Below are 18,295 nucleotides of genomic sequence, written 5' to 3' on the forward strand. Positions count from 1 at the left end.
TGTAACACTCTGCTCATCACCACAGCGCGTCTCGTGTGCTGCGCTAATCACTCCGCCCAAGCAGCCACTCCGCCCAAGTAACATTAGCTGTGCTCCTACGCCTAGTGAGAATATACTTCCCAGTATTTATACGATTAAAAATGGTCTCTGTCTCATATAGCCTTGTTATTTTTACACGCTGTGACTATACAGATCACAACATGTAAATAGGAATATGTTTGCATTATTTTGTCACTTATTGGGATTACTATGCTAACAGTATCCATTTACATCCAGTCTTTGTGCTAAGCTAGGCTAGCGGTGGGTGCCTCAAATAACACTTACAGAACGCACAGAAATGAAAAAGGTATGTATGGACTTATCTAACTCTGGGGGATACTGTGAATAAGCTAAAGTCCCAAAAAGTCGGAGTGTTCCTTTAAGGGTGGGTTAAGGTGTAAAGTATGGGTCAACAGTGTAATTATAAATGTAATTACATAAATTAAATACAGATGTAATTACATGTAGGGTTTTTTAAAATATAAGTAAAATGTTAAAACATGTATGTACACAATAAGTACATTGTACTAAATTATTAATTAAAATGTAAGTACATAGTAGTTAAGGCCACTTAACATAAAGTGGGTCCGAAGTTTTACCCACATTTAATTTGTCTTTTAATTCATGAAATTTAAACATTTTATTTTTTGGTAAATAAAGAGGATTTGCTATTAAAATTAAAACATGGAAGAAATATTGTGTGATTTATTTCTTTAAAAAATAAAGTTGTATTAATTTTTTCAACAGTAGTAGCAGTATCAAATAAATTCAACTAAATGATAGTAATATTTCTAGCACAATGCCTTAATGTAAAAATGAACTTTTATTTTGATGGGTTACCGTGAATACCTTTAAATTGACACTGGTTTTACTCAAATGAAACAGTAAAATGGTTGTGAAGTGACTCAGTTCTGGTGATATTGTCTATGTATTTATATCCTCACTGAAACGGCAAATGCTGAAATTAAAACGCACTTCAGTCTATGTAGTAAACAAACCTGCACATCTCTGCCATTCATTCATTCACACAGAGATGCGCAGAACATGCAGGATTCAAATTTCAACCAACTTTTGCTGTGTGTACGGTATACTGTCCATGTCCAGAAAGTTAATAAAAACATCATCAAAGTAGTCCATGTGACATCAGAGAGAGAATTTCAGTTAGAATTTGTTGAAGCATCGAAAATACATTTTGGTAACAAAAACTACAACTTTATTCAACATTGTCTTCTCTTCCGGGTCTGTTGTGAGTGCGTTCACAACAATGCAGTGTAGTGAAGTCCAGTTCGCGAACGAATCTTTCGATTTAACCGGTTCTTCTTAGTGAACAGGTTGAACCAGTTCACCAAATCGAACTGAATCATTTGAAACAGTTCACACCTCCAATAAGCATTAATCCACAAATTACACAAGCTGTTAACTTTTTTAACGTGGCTGACACTCCCTCTATAGCCAGTACACTGAACCAAGAACTGTTTCTGTCGGACGCGTCCGATTCGAGAACCGAGGAGCTAATGATACTGCGCATGCGTGATTCAGCGTGAAGCAGACCAACACACAAAACATCTGAACCGAACAGTTTTTTTTTTGGTGATTGATTCTGAACCGATTCTGTGCTAATGTCATGAGTGTGGGTAAACCGAAGGCTTGAATGAAGGGACAATTTCAACTAACCCGCCCGCAACTCGGACCGCGAAAAAAGGAAAAAGAAAATATTGTACCCGACCCGCTTCCTGACCCGCAATTTTTTATATGTAGGCTATGCTAATCGTCATTGGGCCATTTTTTAGGAAAACTAAAAAAAACAAAAACAAAATCCTTAATATATTCTAATTTTGTCAAAAATTATTAAAAAAAATCGTAAATAAGCTCATAATTTGTTCTAATTTGCTCCGTTCGCTCATTCCGTGGGGTCTTGCTCAACCCAGAATGGCCTGCTGGTTCCAAAATATGCAAGGAGACATTTAATTGTTTAGTAATAATAAACTGGTGTTTTCTGTGTCGCTGCAAAGATTAAGTTAACAACGCCAGAGAGAAATGCACATTATGGATTAGCCTACATAATCAGAGAGTAGCCTATTTATTTTGGTTTTAATATTTTCGTTTAAAAGTAGACATTTCAAGCTTTCTGTAATAGATAGCCTTATATTTCTCAAATCTGTGAGGCACACGCTGAGTTTCGGCGCCCTCCAGGTCACATGCAAGTGATCCTGCCGGCGCCTCATTACATTGTCTGTTATATATTTGCTTCTTATTTATAAAATACGGGCAATTGATTGATAAAACATTGATCAAAATTAAGATAGAATTCATAGAAAACGTTCATCTTTATCTTAACCATCTGATTTTCTACAAAAAAATTATTATTATAATTTTTATTATCATCATTATCATTATTATTATTATTATTATTATTATTATTATTATTATTAATGTTGAAAAGAGCTGAGAATATTTTTTCAGGTTTATTGGGGGGATAAATTGAAAGAACAGCATTATTAAATTTGTTACAGTCACATTTATTTGTTACATTTATATTATTTACATCAAGCTTTTTAATGGTATAGTATTGTATATTGTTACTGAAACTTCATAATGTTTCACTTGATTATACATTTAGTCAGGAATTATATTTTGGAAAAAGTCTAACTAGTAAAATGTTTACAGGTTATGTGAAAACTAGTACTACAAGTATATACATAAATAAAAAGAGACTTACTCATGTTTATGATCTCTGTTGAATAAAGCACTTCATCCTTTTTTTCTGAGGAAATCCTTTTCTCAAATCCTCAACCACATCACATCTTTTCGGGGTTCATTGTGTCATTATGAAGCAAACAGTAAAATAAAAAAACTTGAACAGTCTCGCTGTTTTTTATTCTGTTATTGGCGTATTCAAGCCGCGCGCTTCAGTTTGAATCTGAATAGCGCGTTCAGTGCGGGGGCGTGGTCACAGTAAATATAACGAAGGGAGACGTGAAAAACTAGACATCGCGTTGTTTTCATATGGATTATTTTATCACATAATTTCTGTTTTGACAGCACTTAGTTTAAAAGCAGACATGTCAAGCTTTCTATAGATATCTCTCTCATGTCTCTTCCTTGAGTATTCACGGAGTTACAGTTCATTTTAATGACGTGTTTGTACATTACGATCAGCGCAGACAGCACACTTTGTTTGTTATCTTTATTTTATAAGTGGGCAAAGTTCTGTTGTTATTATGTCTGTATTCAAAAAAAGTAGACCCTTTACAGATTCGATTGATGTATTACTCTTAACTGTACGATCAAAACTGAAAGTGTAATTTAAGTTCTTTTCGTGGTTATACATGCGTTAATCGACTACAGAGGGTTAAAAAGAGTTTTCTATAAAACAACACTTAATGAAGTCTTTAAAATCATGTTTTACCAAAAACAGGTCTTCACCTTTTCTCGTGCCGCTTTCATCTCTACGTGCAGACTGAGCTCGTGCGTCATCTTTGTGCCAGTTATTCAGCCAATAAAGTGTAGGCCTATGTATTTCAAAATTGTGTCTAGTACTATATTAGTTACAAAGGTTTAATTGGCATCTATATTTCAAACGACCCGACCGACCGCGACCCGAATATCATGAAAAATATTTTTGGATGACTCGTAACCGCGGGCAACCGCGGGTGACCGCAGGCACCCGCTCATTTTGGATCAACCCGCGCATCACTGTCGCCAGTGACGTCATTACGTCAAGCGCAAAAGAACCGGTGAACCGTTTTCTTCAACCGTTTTATTGAATTGAACTCTCCCAACAAACCTGGTCGTGCAACTTCCCATCACTACTGCAGTGACTTATGTTAGCAGCTTCACTGCAGAATCGTGAACGCGGATTGACAACAGACTCGGAAGAGAATACAATGGTGAATAAAGTCGTCGTTTTTGTTATTTTTGGACCAAAATGTATTTTCAATGCTTCAACAAATTCTAACTGACCCTCTGATGTCACATGGACTACTTTGATGATGTTTTTTATTACCCTTTTGGGCATTACCCTTTTGGACATTAGTTTTGGACTTTTATACCATACACACAGTTTCAATGGAGGGACAGAAAGTTCTCGTACTTAATCTAAAATATTTTAAAGGTCCCGTTCTTCGTGATCCTAACTTTAGTTAGTGTATAATGTTTTTGTTAGAGTATAAATAATATCTGTGAAATTCTAAAGTTCAATGCCAAGTGAGATATTTTATTTAACAGAATTTGTCTACATCGAACGACCCGTTTGGACTACATACTTTCTGCGATAATGACGTCACTAAACCCATTTTTTGATCAACCTCCACCTACAGGAATACACAAAAAAGGGGGCGTGGTCTTGTTGCACGGAGAAGAAGGAAGAGTTGCGTTTGAAGAGTGCGTTTGTCGCCATGTTGTCGAAACGCTGTTATTTTCATCTCCAATCGCCTTTGTTTGGGCTTCTCAGGGACGATGTACTTAGAGATCAATGGTTAATTTATGTTTAACTTGGTTCCCGAAAATTATAATCCACATGTAAAACTGTGTGCAGCACATTTTGCTGAGGACAGCTTCCTCAATCTCAATCAGTTTAATGTTGGATTCGCACAAAGATTATTCTTGAAAGATGGAGCAGTTCCCTCTTTGTCTGGAGAAGGAGTTGTTTATGGACCACAACCGGTAAGTGTATTTTATTATTTAAATTGGTGCGTTTAACAGTTTCTGTAACTTATTACACAAAGGGCAACGCTGTTTAGCTTTGTTAACTAGATGGTTGAGCTGTGCAAAAAATCGAATGCGATTTTCATGCGCATCTCGTCCGTGAAGGTGCTCCTGTGATTAGAAGTACAGCTCCAGCACGTGCGTTCAGATCAGGATTGCCAGGTTTTCAAAAAAAATCCTGCCCACTTGCTTCTCAAAACTAGTCCAAAACTAGCCCAATCGTGTTTCCAGGAGGGCAGCGTGCACTAAGCTGCTGTCGAATCACAATACAGGAACTGCTGGCACAATCAGAACTCGTTACATATTTCACATTGTGAATTGTGTGAAAAATACTGTTTTTTTACACGTGAAACATGAACACGTTATATTGCACACTGTAAACACAATCAAAGCTTCAAAAAAACATGAAAATCGTGACCTTTAAACTGTGTTCTGACTTACGGGTTTGGAACAACATGAGGGTAAATCATTAATGACATAATTTTCATTTTTGGGTGAACTAACCCTTTAATTTATGCTAACTTTGACAAATTCCTTGAAGTTTCATTTTCATGAGTGGATTTTGAGATTCTGTCCGCGTTTTCTGCTTCACGGAAATCATAGCGCTGTATGCGTCAAGAACCGGGCTGACCGGGTACTTGGGACCACCGGTACAATCTATTTGCGTATTCTAAATTATCCAGCAATTTTGAAATATGTAACAGTATGTTATTTTACAGAAATTTCTGCAAATGTAGGAACTATTGCAGTGCAACTATAATGCTAAGTATTTCTGTGTTTAAAAATGTTTAAACAAGCTCATTTTATGGCATTAAAGTCAGCTAGGGCTGAAAAATACATACAATTTTCATAAAGATTGCTTATCTCTGCATATTTTAGTTGTGACACATATGGTACCATTAGGTCTCTCTCTCCATAATGTATAAATCTAGTCATGCTGGTGGCAAGTGTTCAAAATTTAATATGGAACAGAAAATAAAAACATAGTGGAAAGAATATGGACATATAAAATTGAATATGCATATGCTTTAATGCCATGAGAGTCATAATTTTATGAGCAGTGAATATAAACGATGGGTTTACATCTCAGTGATTCAAGGTATATGATGAAGCAAATGCACCAGTGGGTGGAGTGAAGGAGCATTCTCCTCGTTGCTTTGATACTTGTGGAGAACTTGGCCTTTATTGCACAATAGCGCAGTTATCAAATCCATAAATCAGTCAACATAACAATACACAAATAGTCCAGAAGCATGAATAAAAAAGTCTGTGGCGGGGAGGGTCAAGAGGAGTCCTCGAGCACTGCTTGTGTCATGATGGATTTTATTATTACGAAAACCCTTGTTTAGATAATCCCGAACCAGAATCATCAGTGAACTCAGAGATCACAAGTATTTACAGACACAAGCGCGCGATTTTTTGTAGTGCCCTGCATACAGCGTTTTGAGGGCAGGTGTTCTTCAGGTGCTGTAGGTTCCACTACAGTGCACGTTTACACAGTCAAAGCATGTATTCGGTTTCTGTATCAAATACTTATATTCTGCGAACGTGAAAAAATAATTCAGTGATTTTGTCAACAATGTTTACATAGCGCGACACTGAACAGCAAAAAATTCATCACATTCATCGAAACCTGATGAATTCTTCCATTAGTTTTAGCAGCGAACACTACAGCAATGTAAACAACACCTTCAATACAATGCGACACCTCCATCTCGTCACCATCAACACCAAGACAAATCAAAATTTTGAAAATACTAAATATAGTGTTTTAGTATATAGTAACTATAGTATTTATTATTGACACATCAATAAAAAAAAAAAAAATGTTTTATTGCGGAAATTAAATCACTAAGGAAACAGGATCAGCGCTTATTCAAATCGCCATCGAGCGATGGAAACGATTCTCCAAAGACGCAGAGGAGAGATTTGACATCACCAACATTCCAAAGGTAGCATAAAACAAATGCGCATTCCTTAATCGAATAAACGACGTGAAAGAATAGTGTAATGTTAAGCGAATGACACGAGAAGGATCACAATCACCTCAAACAATAAAATATTCGATTGATTCGTAAATGAACCAAAGCCTCCGCAAATAGGTTAAGCCGCTCTCTAAACATCTAGCACGAGCAGAAAACATCCGTGTCGAAATACAAATAGATTACACACGGCCACAAACCTTTGCTTTCTTCCCTTTCATCCTGATTCTCCTCAGCCGTCGTTTCTGGTTTCATCCCATCCATTTGGAAACGAGTGTGTTGGATGCTGTTATGCCTGGTTTCTCTCGCTCCCAATACAGGAGTATATTTTACAGTCCACCCCAGATATGTAACGTTAGATGATTTGTCAGAACGGATTTGGCGTAGATAATCGGTTCATAAATGATACGAGCTTGGCCAAAGAGGGTCTCGCGTAAAGAAAGACTACAACCTACAAGCAGATACGCGGAGGAGAGAGAATCCGAGAGAGGCGAAGAAAAACATCTACTCCACTGCCAGTCAGGTTGACATAAACAGATAGTCCCAGCTGTAAACAGTCACACATGCTCTCTCTCTCTCTCTCTCTCTCTCTCTCTCTCTCTCTCTCTGTCCTCCCCCTCTCTCTGTCCCCCTACCTCCCCGAACTGATGAAAGGACAGAAAGAATAAACTACTTATTAGGACGGGGTCACAGATATGAACTAAAAGTGATGTGTGCTAGTGAGACCAGTATAGGTACAATGACGATTCAACTATTATTTTATTATATACATCCAGATTTAAAAGATGTGTTCCCATAAGGTTTTCTAAAAAATAAAACCATGGTCAAACAAAGAAATGCCATCTGTCTGGAATCCTCTTAAGCAATATTAATTCTTATGCACATGACCTTCTGCTGCATTCAGCTAAACAAAAGACTTGCACGTATACTGGTAGTACTACTGTCCAGGAAAGAGAGCACACTAAATACCATCTCTATCATTACCATTTAAGGAGCCTTAAAACCCAGAGGGTAAATATGAGGTCATATTTCAACAGTCCCCCTGTTAGACACTCATTAGGAGTACCACTTTAAATCCTAATCCTGAAATAGATGCCATCCTAAAATGTATAGGGTTAATGAATGTACAGTATAATCAGACACAATTAATACTAACAACATGGACATCACATGACTAGTAGCACAGCTAAATTAATGTACACTTAGTGTGATCTCTAAATGTCTGGGTTTTAGATTTAGAGTCTTGTTTTCTAATTGTAGATCCCACCTTCTCGCACACCACAGTTGCTCGATGAAGTGCCCGTGCTATTGGTCAAACTACTTTTCAATCATTACCGTCAGCAAAACAAAACCAAGACCCAGAAAAAAAGAAGAGGATGCATGGTCAATGTACTATAAAGAGTGATTGACTTGCATTTGTTACACTACAGATACTGCTACCTGATTTAACTCATAAAATTTAGTTTTTTTTTTTTTTTTTGGTTTAATGTATTTATGTTGCTTCAACAATATAATATTCAATTATATCATACATTTTTGTGATATAATAAGCAGACTTAATTGTATGATAGTCAAAAATACTATTTCATATTTAATCTAATTAACTGATTTCTAACAACAAAACTACTTGATACTGTTTATCAGTTATTATATGGGTTATATGATATGGAAATATATCTTTAAAGTAAAATTTGCTGGTTACCACTTTATGCTGTGCATAAAAATACAAAAGTGGACTGAGAAAGGTGTAAGGAGATTTTTGTATGTATTCACATTTATTTGAAAGATATGTGTCCCAAAATGAATTTGTTCTAATGATAGTCTCCAAATGAAAAATCACAGAGGTGTCCCTTTCTTTGTTTTTGGCGCTATTTGTCATCAAGTCACTTTTTAGACTATTGGGGGGTGGAGCCAAAGAACACATGATCCAATGGGACACACTGGAACTTGTCATGAGGTGGGGCTATGGAACTGTGTTGCTCTGACAACAATAATCTGAAAATTTGTAGGTCACTGTCACAGATTAAGTGTTTGTCTGGCAGATGAGAAATGGTGCCTGGCACAGTTTATCTTCTTATCAATATCAAAAAAATAAATAAAAAAATGCACACGCACACACACAAAGCTATTATTATTTGTATCAGAGAACTGCTTATTATTTGTTATATATCACGTGTTGTCACCACAACACATTTTTGGCCTATAACTGGTCCTGAACCCATTTTATTAAACACAAAATCATAAGATATTGGCAATGGTGTCAAGGTTACAAGCCATGGAAAAGGGAGTGGTTAATTTAATAGAAATCTGTTTTCACTTTGACATGAAAGAACACATTTGCAGCTCACTGTCAAAAAAGAAAAAAAAAAATCAGTTGTGGTTTGGTGTTAGAAAAAAACACACACATTTCCAAGGGGTGAATGCTTTTTTTTTTTATAGGAATTGTATTCCTGCCAAGTTTTTACTGCAAAGCCTTGGAGCTTTTTAAACCTTGAAGATTTTTTTTAGAGATACTCTCTTTTACAGGTCAATGTAAAACTGAGGCTCTTGGTCAAGAAGAGAAGTTTGTTTTATCTAGTTCTCATATGTTCTTTCAGAGAACAACAGCCCACTCTCCCTCAAAATAACTACATAATCCCTCATCGCTGTGTAGTTTAATTATTCTGTTTGCTGTTAATTAACAGGGACAATAGCTATATTTGAGGTCTCCAGAGAATTTCAGAAAAATTGCCTTTAGCTGACAACAGAGAATATAACGGATAACATTGGCTGCAATTTATGTTGCAGAACTTCATTAAGCCTACAAACTGTCAACCAATAAAAATCCTTTTATGAAAATGGTTTAGTACTAATCTGAGTTTTAGAACAAATTAATCATTCATAACAGCAGAACCTTTGGGTAAAAGAAAAGATAACATTTTGATTCTTCATTCGAAAAAAAGTAAATAAAAAATTGTGGGTTTCTAATGATTTCATGTAATGTTTAAATGACCACAGAAGAAAACAAAAAAGAGACAAAACTAACAGCATAACAGCAGAAAGCAACTAAAATAAAAATAAATTATATGGTACACATTCAAATATTAATATGATTAATGTCTTTTTTGTGTGTGTGTGTTTAGCACATGGTCTGAGTAAAGAGTTTTTATTCTTGTTGAACAAAGCAGTATTTCCTTTTAGAAATGTACTTTATTACCATTATAAAATTTATTACATACAAGAGAGATGTCTTTCAAGTATTTTCAAATAAGCAGTCCATTGTGTAAAGGCCAAATTCAAAGGGAAATGATTAAAAAGTCTAAATAAATAGCAGACAAATTGTCTATGCATATTAAAAGCAGATTTGCGCTGGAACAGTTCACAACCCCAATGCACCTTGCAGATGGAAGTACAGAATGCAAAAGCAAGTTCAAGCCTCTAATTTCATAAATAACTCCAAGATGCGCTGTTTGATTTATTTATGAGAAAAGAAATTAAGAAAACAATCTCTAGCTTCACATCCAATTTTAATGCTGTTACTTTAGCGTTTTATCTGGGTTAGCAAAACAGCTTTCAATACATTAGCGAAACTGATTGCAAATACACATGCTGTATATCTGCAGTGGCTCCAGACATGCGACCCAAATCTCAGATTTTGTTAGTACATCTGGTTAATTTGTTTTCATTACCAGCCCATATGATCATTTACTCCAATATGATAGGTGGAGCTGTTCAACAAACGCACCTTCAAAAGGCCTAGTCAACTCTCACCGATGAAAGAGGAAAATAAATGCAATGTCACTTGAGCTAAATAGCACAAAATATGCAATGGGTTCATATGGAATGAACTCATGTCTCAATCTTCAAATCTTCTTCAAATTCATAAAAAAAGAGACAGACTGAACTCCAAAAAAAAAAAAAAAAAAAAAAAAACATTGGATTGTTGAGTGTAAATAGGTCTTTATTAACCCTTATCCTAAGACCATGTGTAACGGGATTTCAAGATGCATAATAAATACTTTAAGATGGTGCGTATAGTTGCCTTTAAAAATATAGCCCCACTGAGGGTGAAAACATTTGTTAGCTTCTCAAATTCTCAGAGTAGAAGATTTGAAAACTAGGTCAGAATTCTACTTATTGAACTTGTTATTTTTTCCCAACTGATCACAGCTAAATCAAATAAAACCAATATACCACACACAGAAATAGTTTTATTAAGGCCTGTTCAAATCAAGAACAACAACTACAAAGATAACTAAAACTATAACTGAATCAACATTGAACTGACTGGAGCTACACAATGACACTAAATATTGGAGCTTCTATACATATAATTTGTCTCATTTGATTGTCTCATTGATTCAGTTATTTTCCTGTTTAGTACAGTAAAGCTGCTTTGACACAATCTTGTATACAGTGCAAATAAAAAATAAATATGAATGAACTATAATGATAAATGTATAGCATTCACACCAACACACAATAACATTGTTTATTTTTCTGTTTAATATGTCTTCTGCTGCTTTATATGCTCAAGCTTTTTTATAGCGGGATGAATTCTGATTGGCTGTCAATGTTTTTATGGTTTATCAGCTAAAAACAAATAATAAAAATAATAAAAAAGCAATCTGAAAATGATTCCAATAATATCATTCCTCTGTCATTTTTGTTATGGTATTGATGCCACTATCGTTATATAATTAAATAAATTCTTAAAACTTTATAGTTATTGCTATAGTTATTGTCCTTGGTGTGAACGAGCCTATATTTTATTTTACCTCTTCACATATAGTTACATTATCCAACTATGTCAAATTTGGAAATCCAGACATATGGTTGGTCTAGTCTAGTTAACTTGAGACAGAACAACCCAGTGGATACATCCCTCCAGTAATGAGCCCATTACTGTTCGTTTATGTGCCCTGACTACAGAGTTAACGTGGAAATATGGGTTACAGCACACTAAAAGGTTTCCTTTTGAAATCTTGTAAAAAAAAAAAAAAAAGGAATTAAAGTTGACAGAAGTGGGTCTAGTATTGTTCCACTTAATAGGGAGGTCTTCAGTGAGACCAGAAAGATGCCTCAGATGTCAAAGATTAAAGATATGCAAAGTAAAACAAACAGATGGACTGACTTGTGAGATAAAATTTTGAGTATTTTTGTGAGGAAGAGAGAGATGAATGGTAAAGTGTGAAGCGTCAAGTTAAAGGTGAAGTGTGTCATTTGTCATTTAATGTTAAAATACTGTCTCCTGTTCCATCTTATTGCAGAACAACTGCAAAACCCCTTTCACACTGCCATTCCGGCAAATACAGGGGTAAAGTGTTCTGATCTCTGCGTCAGCGCGGAAAGTGAGGAACTAACTGATCTCTGCTTCATTACAGTTTGCACATATGTTTTTGTCGCGAACGTTAATCTTCCTTCAAAACAGCCGGTAAAAGAGTCACGCTATAACGCGCGTCATCACTTCGACACGGAATTAGATCTGGCTTTTGTTCACACAGCGCTCGTCCCGGGTCGAAACCCGCAATGTTACTAAGTCCCCGACCCGGGTTCAATGCGGTAATCAATCCCGGGATGTGGTTGCTTTCACACAGAAGGCTACCCGCAATTTTCCAGAAATATTGCGGGTCCGATGTGCATTGTGAAAGGGGCTTAAGTAATCCACAGCTAGGTTTCCTCCAAAACATGTGATTCTAAATGTGTTCTATTTGACTGTTACACCATTGAGCAGCCTTACTTAGCAACACTGACTTAACCAATAGTGGGGTTGAGAAGTTTTCAATTTCAATTTATTTATTTAAATGGGACAGTGCATATTCATGAACGTACAATCAAAGTTGAACGTAAATACGCCGGATTTAGCACAATGCTAATTTCCATCCGTAGTCCCAGACATAAACAAATACAAACCAAAAAACAAACAGACAATATACATATCAACAAATATACATATATAGCTAAATAAACAATAAAAGTTCCTATACCTTATTGTACTTATTGTAATATTAATTTAAAATGCAAAAATGCCTGTACAAAGACATCCCAAAGTGCTTATTATAAATATATAAATAAAACTACCTATCAAATTTTACCTGGATACTTAATGATTACATTTTTGATTATTATTCAGCCATCTTTTAAGATGTTTCTTAAATGAAACAAACGTGTAACAAAAATAAATACTCCATTTACTATGAAATAATAAGGCTCACGTGCTCCTGTAGGTTGAGTTTACATTTTCTGCAGCTAACTAACCCCAGATTTTTATGCAACAGACTTGGCCAGTTTAAGTAAGTACTTTAGTCCTGTGGTGCATTTACAAAGAGTACTCCTGTTTAACGCCAAAGAACTCATGACATGTGTCTCTATAGCAACATGTTAGCACTGCTAAGAGACAAAAGTAGGAATGTTAGGAGAGGTTTTAGACTGCTATGAATCAACACTCGGGTATTGCATTTGGTATCTACATATTCTATATATATAACATTTGGTTTATTACCATTTATTTCTCATTAAATGATCATAACATTACACAGTCACACTTGTTCTAGTGAGTAGTTTTACATTTGTTGGATTGCAGCTCCATTTTAAAATGGATAGTCAAGCTAAATATTGGTTATCTGTATCATCCACAATGAGCTCAGAATTATCGATTAGTATCATAATTATTTGATAATTAAAAAGTTCTACTGAACGTCTCAGTTACGAATGTAACCCTTATTCAGTGAAGGAGGGAACAGAGACGTTATGTCAGTGACTGACAAATTGGGATCTTGCTAGAGAGATGAATCACCTTCAAGTGTTTAAAAAACAAGCCAATGAATGTTGGTGTGCAAATTTTTGCAGCCTCGGCCATACAGCGGGGGTACAGCAATTGTGGAGACAGAACGTAATATCTCTGTTACCCTTCTTCAGGGAACAAGGGTTACATATGTATCCTAGATGTTTCAGTCAGTCATGTTCGACGTTACGTTGGTGACTGACGAATTGGGATCCGTATGGAAAACACCACTATTGCTGCCCCCCTCCAGTGCCCTGCAAAAGCCAGCAGGTCCCCCCACACCAGTTGGGACAGGTAGGAGATAGGACAGGGCTTAGGCAAAGGAATCCACCAGTGGTATATTGGATAACACTGGGAAAGCGTACCCAAGTAGGTGAACGCTCCTGAAGCCACATCCTGCATACTGTATAGGAGCACTGCATGAAAAGAGGGATTTCATGGGATGAAGCTGACATGGGAAATTTCAGTGAAACTTAAGGTGTTGGAAAGGCAAGGCAAGTTTATTTATATAGCACATTTCATACACAATGGTAATTCAAAGTGCTTTACATAAAAGAAAGTAAAATAATAATGAAGAAAAATATATATTTTTAAAGTTTTAATTGTTTAATTTATTTATTTAGTTTGAATACTAACGGCAGTTTTACTACAAATAGGCTTCCATGGTAAACTATGGTTAGTGTACCATGGTGAGTACAATAATCATGTTTTTTTTTTATTACAATTGGTTAATATCATAATTATTATCATAACTGGAGGGCCGATAGAGTTTGCGCATCTCTGTGCTAGGGGTATGTAAACTTATGAGCATAACAGTATCTTCTGTAGCTTCTGAAAAGCAGAATTAAATGAAAAAGCATGGCATGGTCCTGATGGTGCCATTAGAGTTGTATAATATGTGTGTGTCTGATTGAGAGAGCAGTAATCCTTGTACTGACTTTGCAGTGTCCATTGCAAGTGTATCCATTATTGTGTTTGTCTTTTGGTTAGTATATTTATTTTTAGTGTTTCTTTTTAAAAATATATTACTTTTTAATCAGTTTAATGATTTACTCAAAGTGTCTGTGTTAGCAAATTATTTAAAATATTTCTCTCAATCTAAATGATGTTGCAGTCCTGATAAGTTTGTTTAATACTGTTTATTGTCCTGTTAAATGTTTGCATTCTTGCATTAGCTGAAAAATAATTAAAAAAAATTGTTGACGCTTTGTCGACAGTTTTTATTAGTGCATATGACGCATTTCTGTATAGAAGGCCCATAGCATTTATAACATATTATGTGTACAGTGATTTATAGACGTTAACTGAAACACGAGTGTCCGTTTACGGAGATTTAACTGCCTGGATTTTGCGGAGACTATTGTCATGCACAGGGATTTATGTGGATTTACCGGTGAGTGAGTAAACATTTCCATCCGTGTCTGGGAGTTTATCTCGTTAGTGAGCGGACTGGAAAATTGCTGCACACAAAACAGCCAGTTTCTGACAGTGTCCAGATATCAGAAAAGCCAGAGCACATAGATCGAAACTGCCGGAAACGTTCCATTTACGGGTTTATACGCTGACGTGAACAGTACGGAAACGCATTTTTTCATGCAGTGGAGGTAATGTGGAAATTACACATATGGACTGGCCATACGGCAGTACTACACATGGAAGTCCCTGCGGCAGATTCAGCCCACCTGGGGTGAGGTCAATGCACAGCAGGGATGGCAGAAGGATTATGCCAGGGAAAGACATGGGCTTACCATGAGGGAAGTCAAGTCAGGTCAAGTCACCTTTATTTATATAGTGCTTTAAACAAAATACATTGCGTCAAAGCAACTGAACAACATTCATTAGGAAAACAGTTTGTCAATATGCAAAATGACAGTTAAAGGCAGTTCATCATTGAATTCAGTGATGTCATCTCTGTTCAGTTTAAATAGTGTCTGTGCATTTATTTGCAATCAAGTCAACGATATCGCTGTAGATGAAGTGTCCCCAACTAAGCAAGCCAGAGATGACAGTGGCAAGGAACCGAAACTCCATCGGTGACAGAATGGAGAAAAAAACCTTGGGAGAAACCAGGCTCAGTTGGGGGGCCAGTTATCCTCTGACCAGACGAAACTAGTATTTCAATTTAGGCTGCAGCAAAGTAAGATTGTGCAGAAGAATCGTCTGTTTCCTGTGGTCTTGTTCTGGTGGTCATCTGAGACAAGGTCTTTACAGGGGATCTATATCTGGGGCTCTAGTTGTCCTGGTCTCCGCTGTCTTTCAGGGATGTAGAGGTCCTTTCTAGGTGCTGATCAACCATCTGGTCTGGATACGTACTGGATCCGGGTGACTGCAGTGACCCTCTGATCTGGATACAGACTGGATCTGGTGGCTACGGTGACCTTGGAATAAGAGAGAAACAGAATAATATTAGCGTAGATGCCATTCTTCTAATGATGTAGCAAGTACATTGGGTGGTATGGGAAGTGTTCCTGGTTCCGGTTTACCTAATTAATGCAGCCTAAAAATCCTTAACGGATTTGGATATTAAAAGCATATTAGTATGTTATGTGTAAGCCAGGTTAAAGAGATGGGTTTTTAATCTAGATTTAAACTGCAAGTGTTAGGTAGATTACAGAGTTTAGGCGCCAAATAGGAAAAGGATCTGCCGCCCGCAGTTGATTTTGATATTCTAGGTATTATCAAATGCCCTGAGTTTTGAGAACATATCGGACGTAGAGGATTATAATGTAAAAGGATCTCATTCAAATACTAAGATGCTAAACCATTCAGGGCTTTATAAGTAATAAGCAATATTTTCTATAAATCTATACCATGTTTGATAGGGAGCCAGTAAAGTGTTGACGAACCGGGCTAATATGGTCATACTTCCTGGTTCTAGTAAGAACTCTTGCTGCTGCATTTTGGACTAGCTTTAGTTTGTTTACTAAGCGTGCAGAACATCCACCCAATAAAACATTACAATAATCTAACCTTGAGGTCATAAATGCATGGATTAACATTCCTGCATTTTTCATTGAGAGCATAGGCCGTAATTTAGATATATTTTTGAGATGGAAAAATGCATTTTTAAAAATGATAGAAACATGGCTTTCTAAGGAAAGATTGCGATCAAATAGCACACCTAGGTTCCTAACTGATGACGAAGTTTTTTTCAGAATTTAGCAGTATGAAATTATCGACTATGCATTCCATTAGTTTTTCAAATTGGTGTGTTTCACCGGGCCGCGAAGAAATATATAGCTGAGTATCATCAGCATAACAGTGAAAGCTAACACCATGTTTCCTGATGATATCTCCCAAGGGCAACATATAAAGCATGAAGAGTAGCGGCCCCTAGTACTGAGCCTTGAGGTACTCCATACTGCACTTGTGATCGATATGCTCAATTCAACAGCATTCACCAATAGGGAAACTGAACTGAGAAGCTCTTAGACACATGTATTCAGTCCGCAAAGGGGAATGGCGCAGCAAGCGTGACCCGACACTGAGTGAGTCCGGTGCTACTGACCACCTGAGGCTAGTAAATGAGAGGACACAGGCTCTACACAGAGATTACAGAATCTCGCAAACGTGTTAGGTGTCACCTAGCTGGCAGCTCTACAGATGTCTGCTATCGAGGCACCCTGTGCCAACGCCCAGGAAGTATAGGTAAACGTACTGCCTGATATGCTAAGACTATAGCCTCCACTATCCAGTGGACAAGTCTTTGTTTGGAGACAGCCTTTCCCTTCTGCTGGCCTACGAAGCAGACAAAGAGCTGGTCTGAGGTCCTGAAGCTCTGTGTGCGGTCCATGTAAATGCATAAAACACAGACAGGACGGAGCAGAGCAATGGCTGGGTCTGCCTCCTCCCGGGGCAGCGCTTGCAAGTTCATAGAAAAGCCATAGAAAATTAAGGTCTGGTGGCAGGATGGGGTAACTAAGACCCGGTGGGTGCAGCGTTGCCATGCCCATCTCAGCAGATGCCATATGCCCCAGGAGCCTCTGAAACAGTGGAACCACCCTCCTGCCCCAAAATGACTCTGGGCAGTTCAGGATCGACTAAGTGCACTCTATCGAGAGACGCGCTGTCAGGCTGACCGAGTCCAAACCCATAACCAAACTTTGTCTCTGCACAGGGGAGAGTTTGCTATTTTCCCAGTTGACCTGAAGCACCAACCAGCTGAGGTGGCTGAGTACTACGTCCCTGTGTTCACATAACTGAGCTCGGGACTGAGCCAATATGAGTCGCGTAGTTGAAAACACGAATGCCCCCTTCCCTCAATGGGACGAGGGCTGCCTCCGCGACCTTGGTGAAGACACCAGGCGACAGGGCCAGCCCGAAGGGGATGACCTTGTACTGATAAGCTAGCCCCTCAAATGCGAAGCGAAGAAATGGCTTGTGTCAGGGGAGAATTGAGACATGAAAGTAAGCATCCTTTAGGTCGATCGCTGTGAATCTTGTGGGCGAATACATTGAAAGATGCGTTTCTGTATTAACATCCTGAACGGGAGCTTGTAAAGGGCCTGGTTCAGAACACACTGGTCCAAGATTGATCGTAATCCACCAACATGGGTGGATGTCGGGCAAACTGAATTGCATAGCCAAGCCTGATGGTTCACGTGAGCCAGCAAGACGGTCTGGGGAGCACTAGCCAGGCCCCCAGGAACCATACAATTGGGACTAGGGGAACCATAGGTGTACCCACAGTGGGGCAGCGAGGTAAGGCACAGGGACCCGACCCGGAAGGCACAGCATCTTGGAGTGGGGTCTGAGTGAGCGGTGCAACTCTTACCTGGCTCCACGGTTGGGCAGTGGGTGCGTG

The 18,295-nt window shown here is 37.6% G+C and overlaps 1 protein-coding gene across 4 annotated transcripts in view; it reads right to left on the reverse strand.

The window, feature by feature from the left end:
• The window catches only part of LOC128015363 (neuronal membrane glycoprotein M6-b), a 69,981-nt gene that overhangs the window by 30,307 nt on the left and 21,379 nt on the right, over nt 1-18,295 (reverse strand). The window contains exon 1 of one of the 4 annotated variants that reach the window (XM_052599136.1): nt 6,929-7,306. The exons of 2 other annotated variants lie outside the window; for them this stretch is intronic. In XM_052599136.1, coding sequence (XP_052455096.1) covers nt 6,929-6,992 — 64 coding nt within the window. In that variant the 5' untranslated portion in view covers nt 6,993-7,306. Of the gene's footprint in view, nt 1-6,928; nt 7,307-18,295 lie in introns of those variants that run through there. One more of the 4 variants, XM_052599158.1, reaches the window with a different exon arrangement.

This window comes from Carassius gibelio, chromosome A1 (assembly GCF_023724105.1).
Source record: "Carassius gibelio isolate Cgi1373 ecotype wild population from Czech Republic chromosome A1, carGib1.2-hapl.c, whole genome shotgun sequence".
Taxonomy (NCBI): Eukaryota; Metazoa; Chordata; class Actinopteri; order Cypriniformes; family Cyprinidae; genus Carassius; species Carassius gibelio.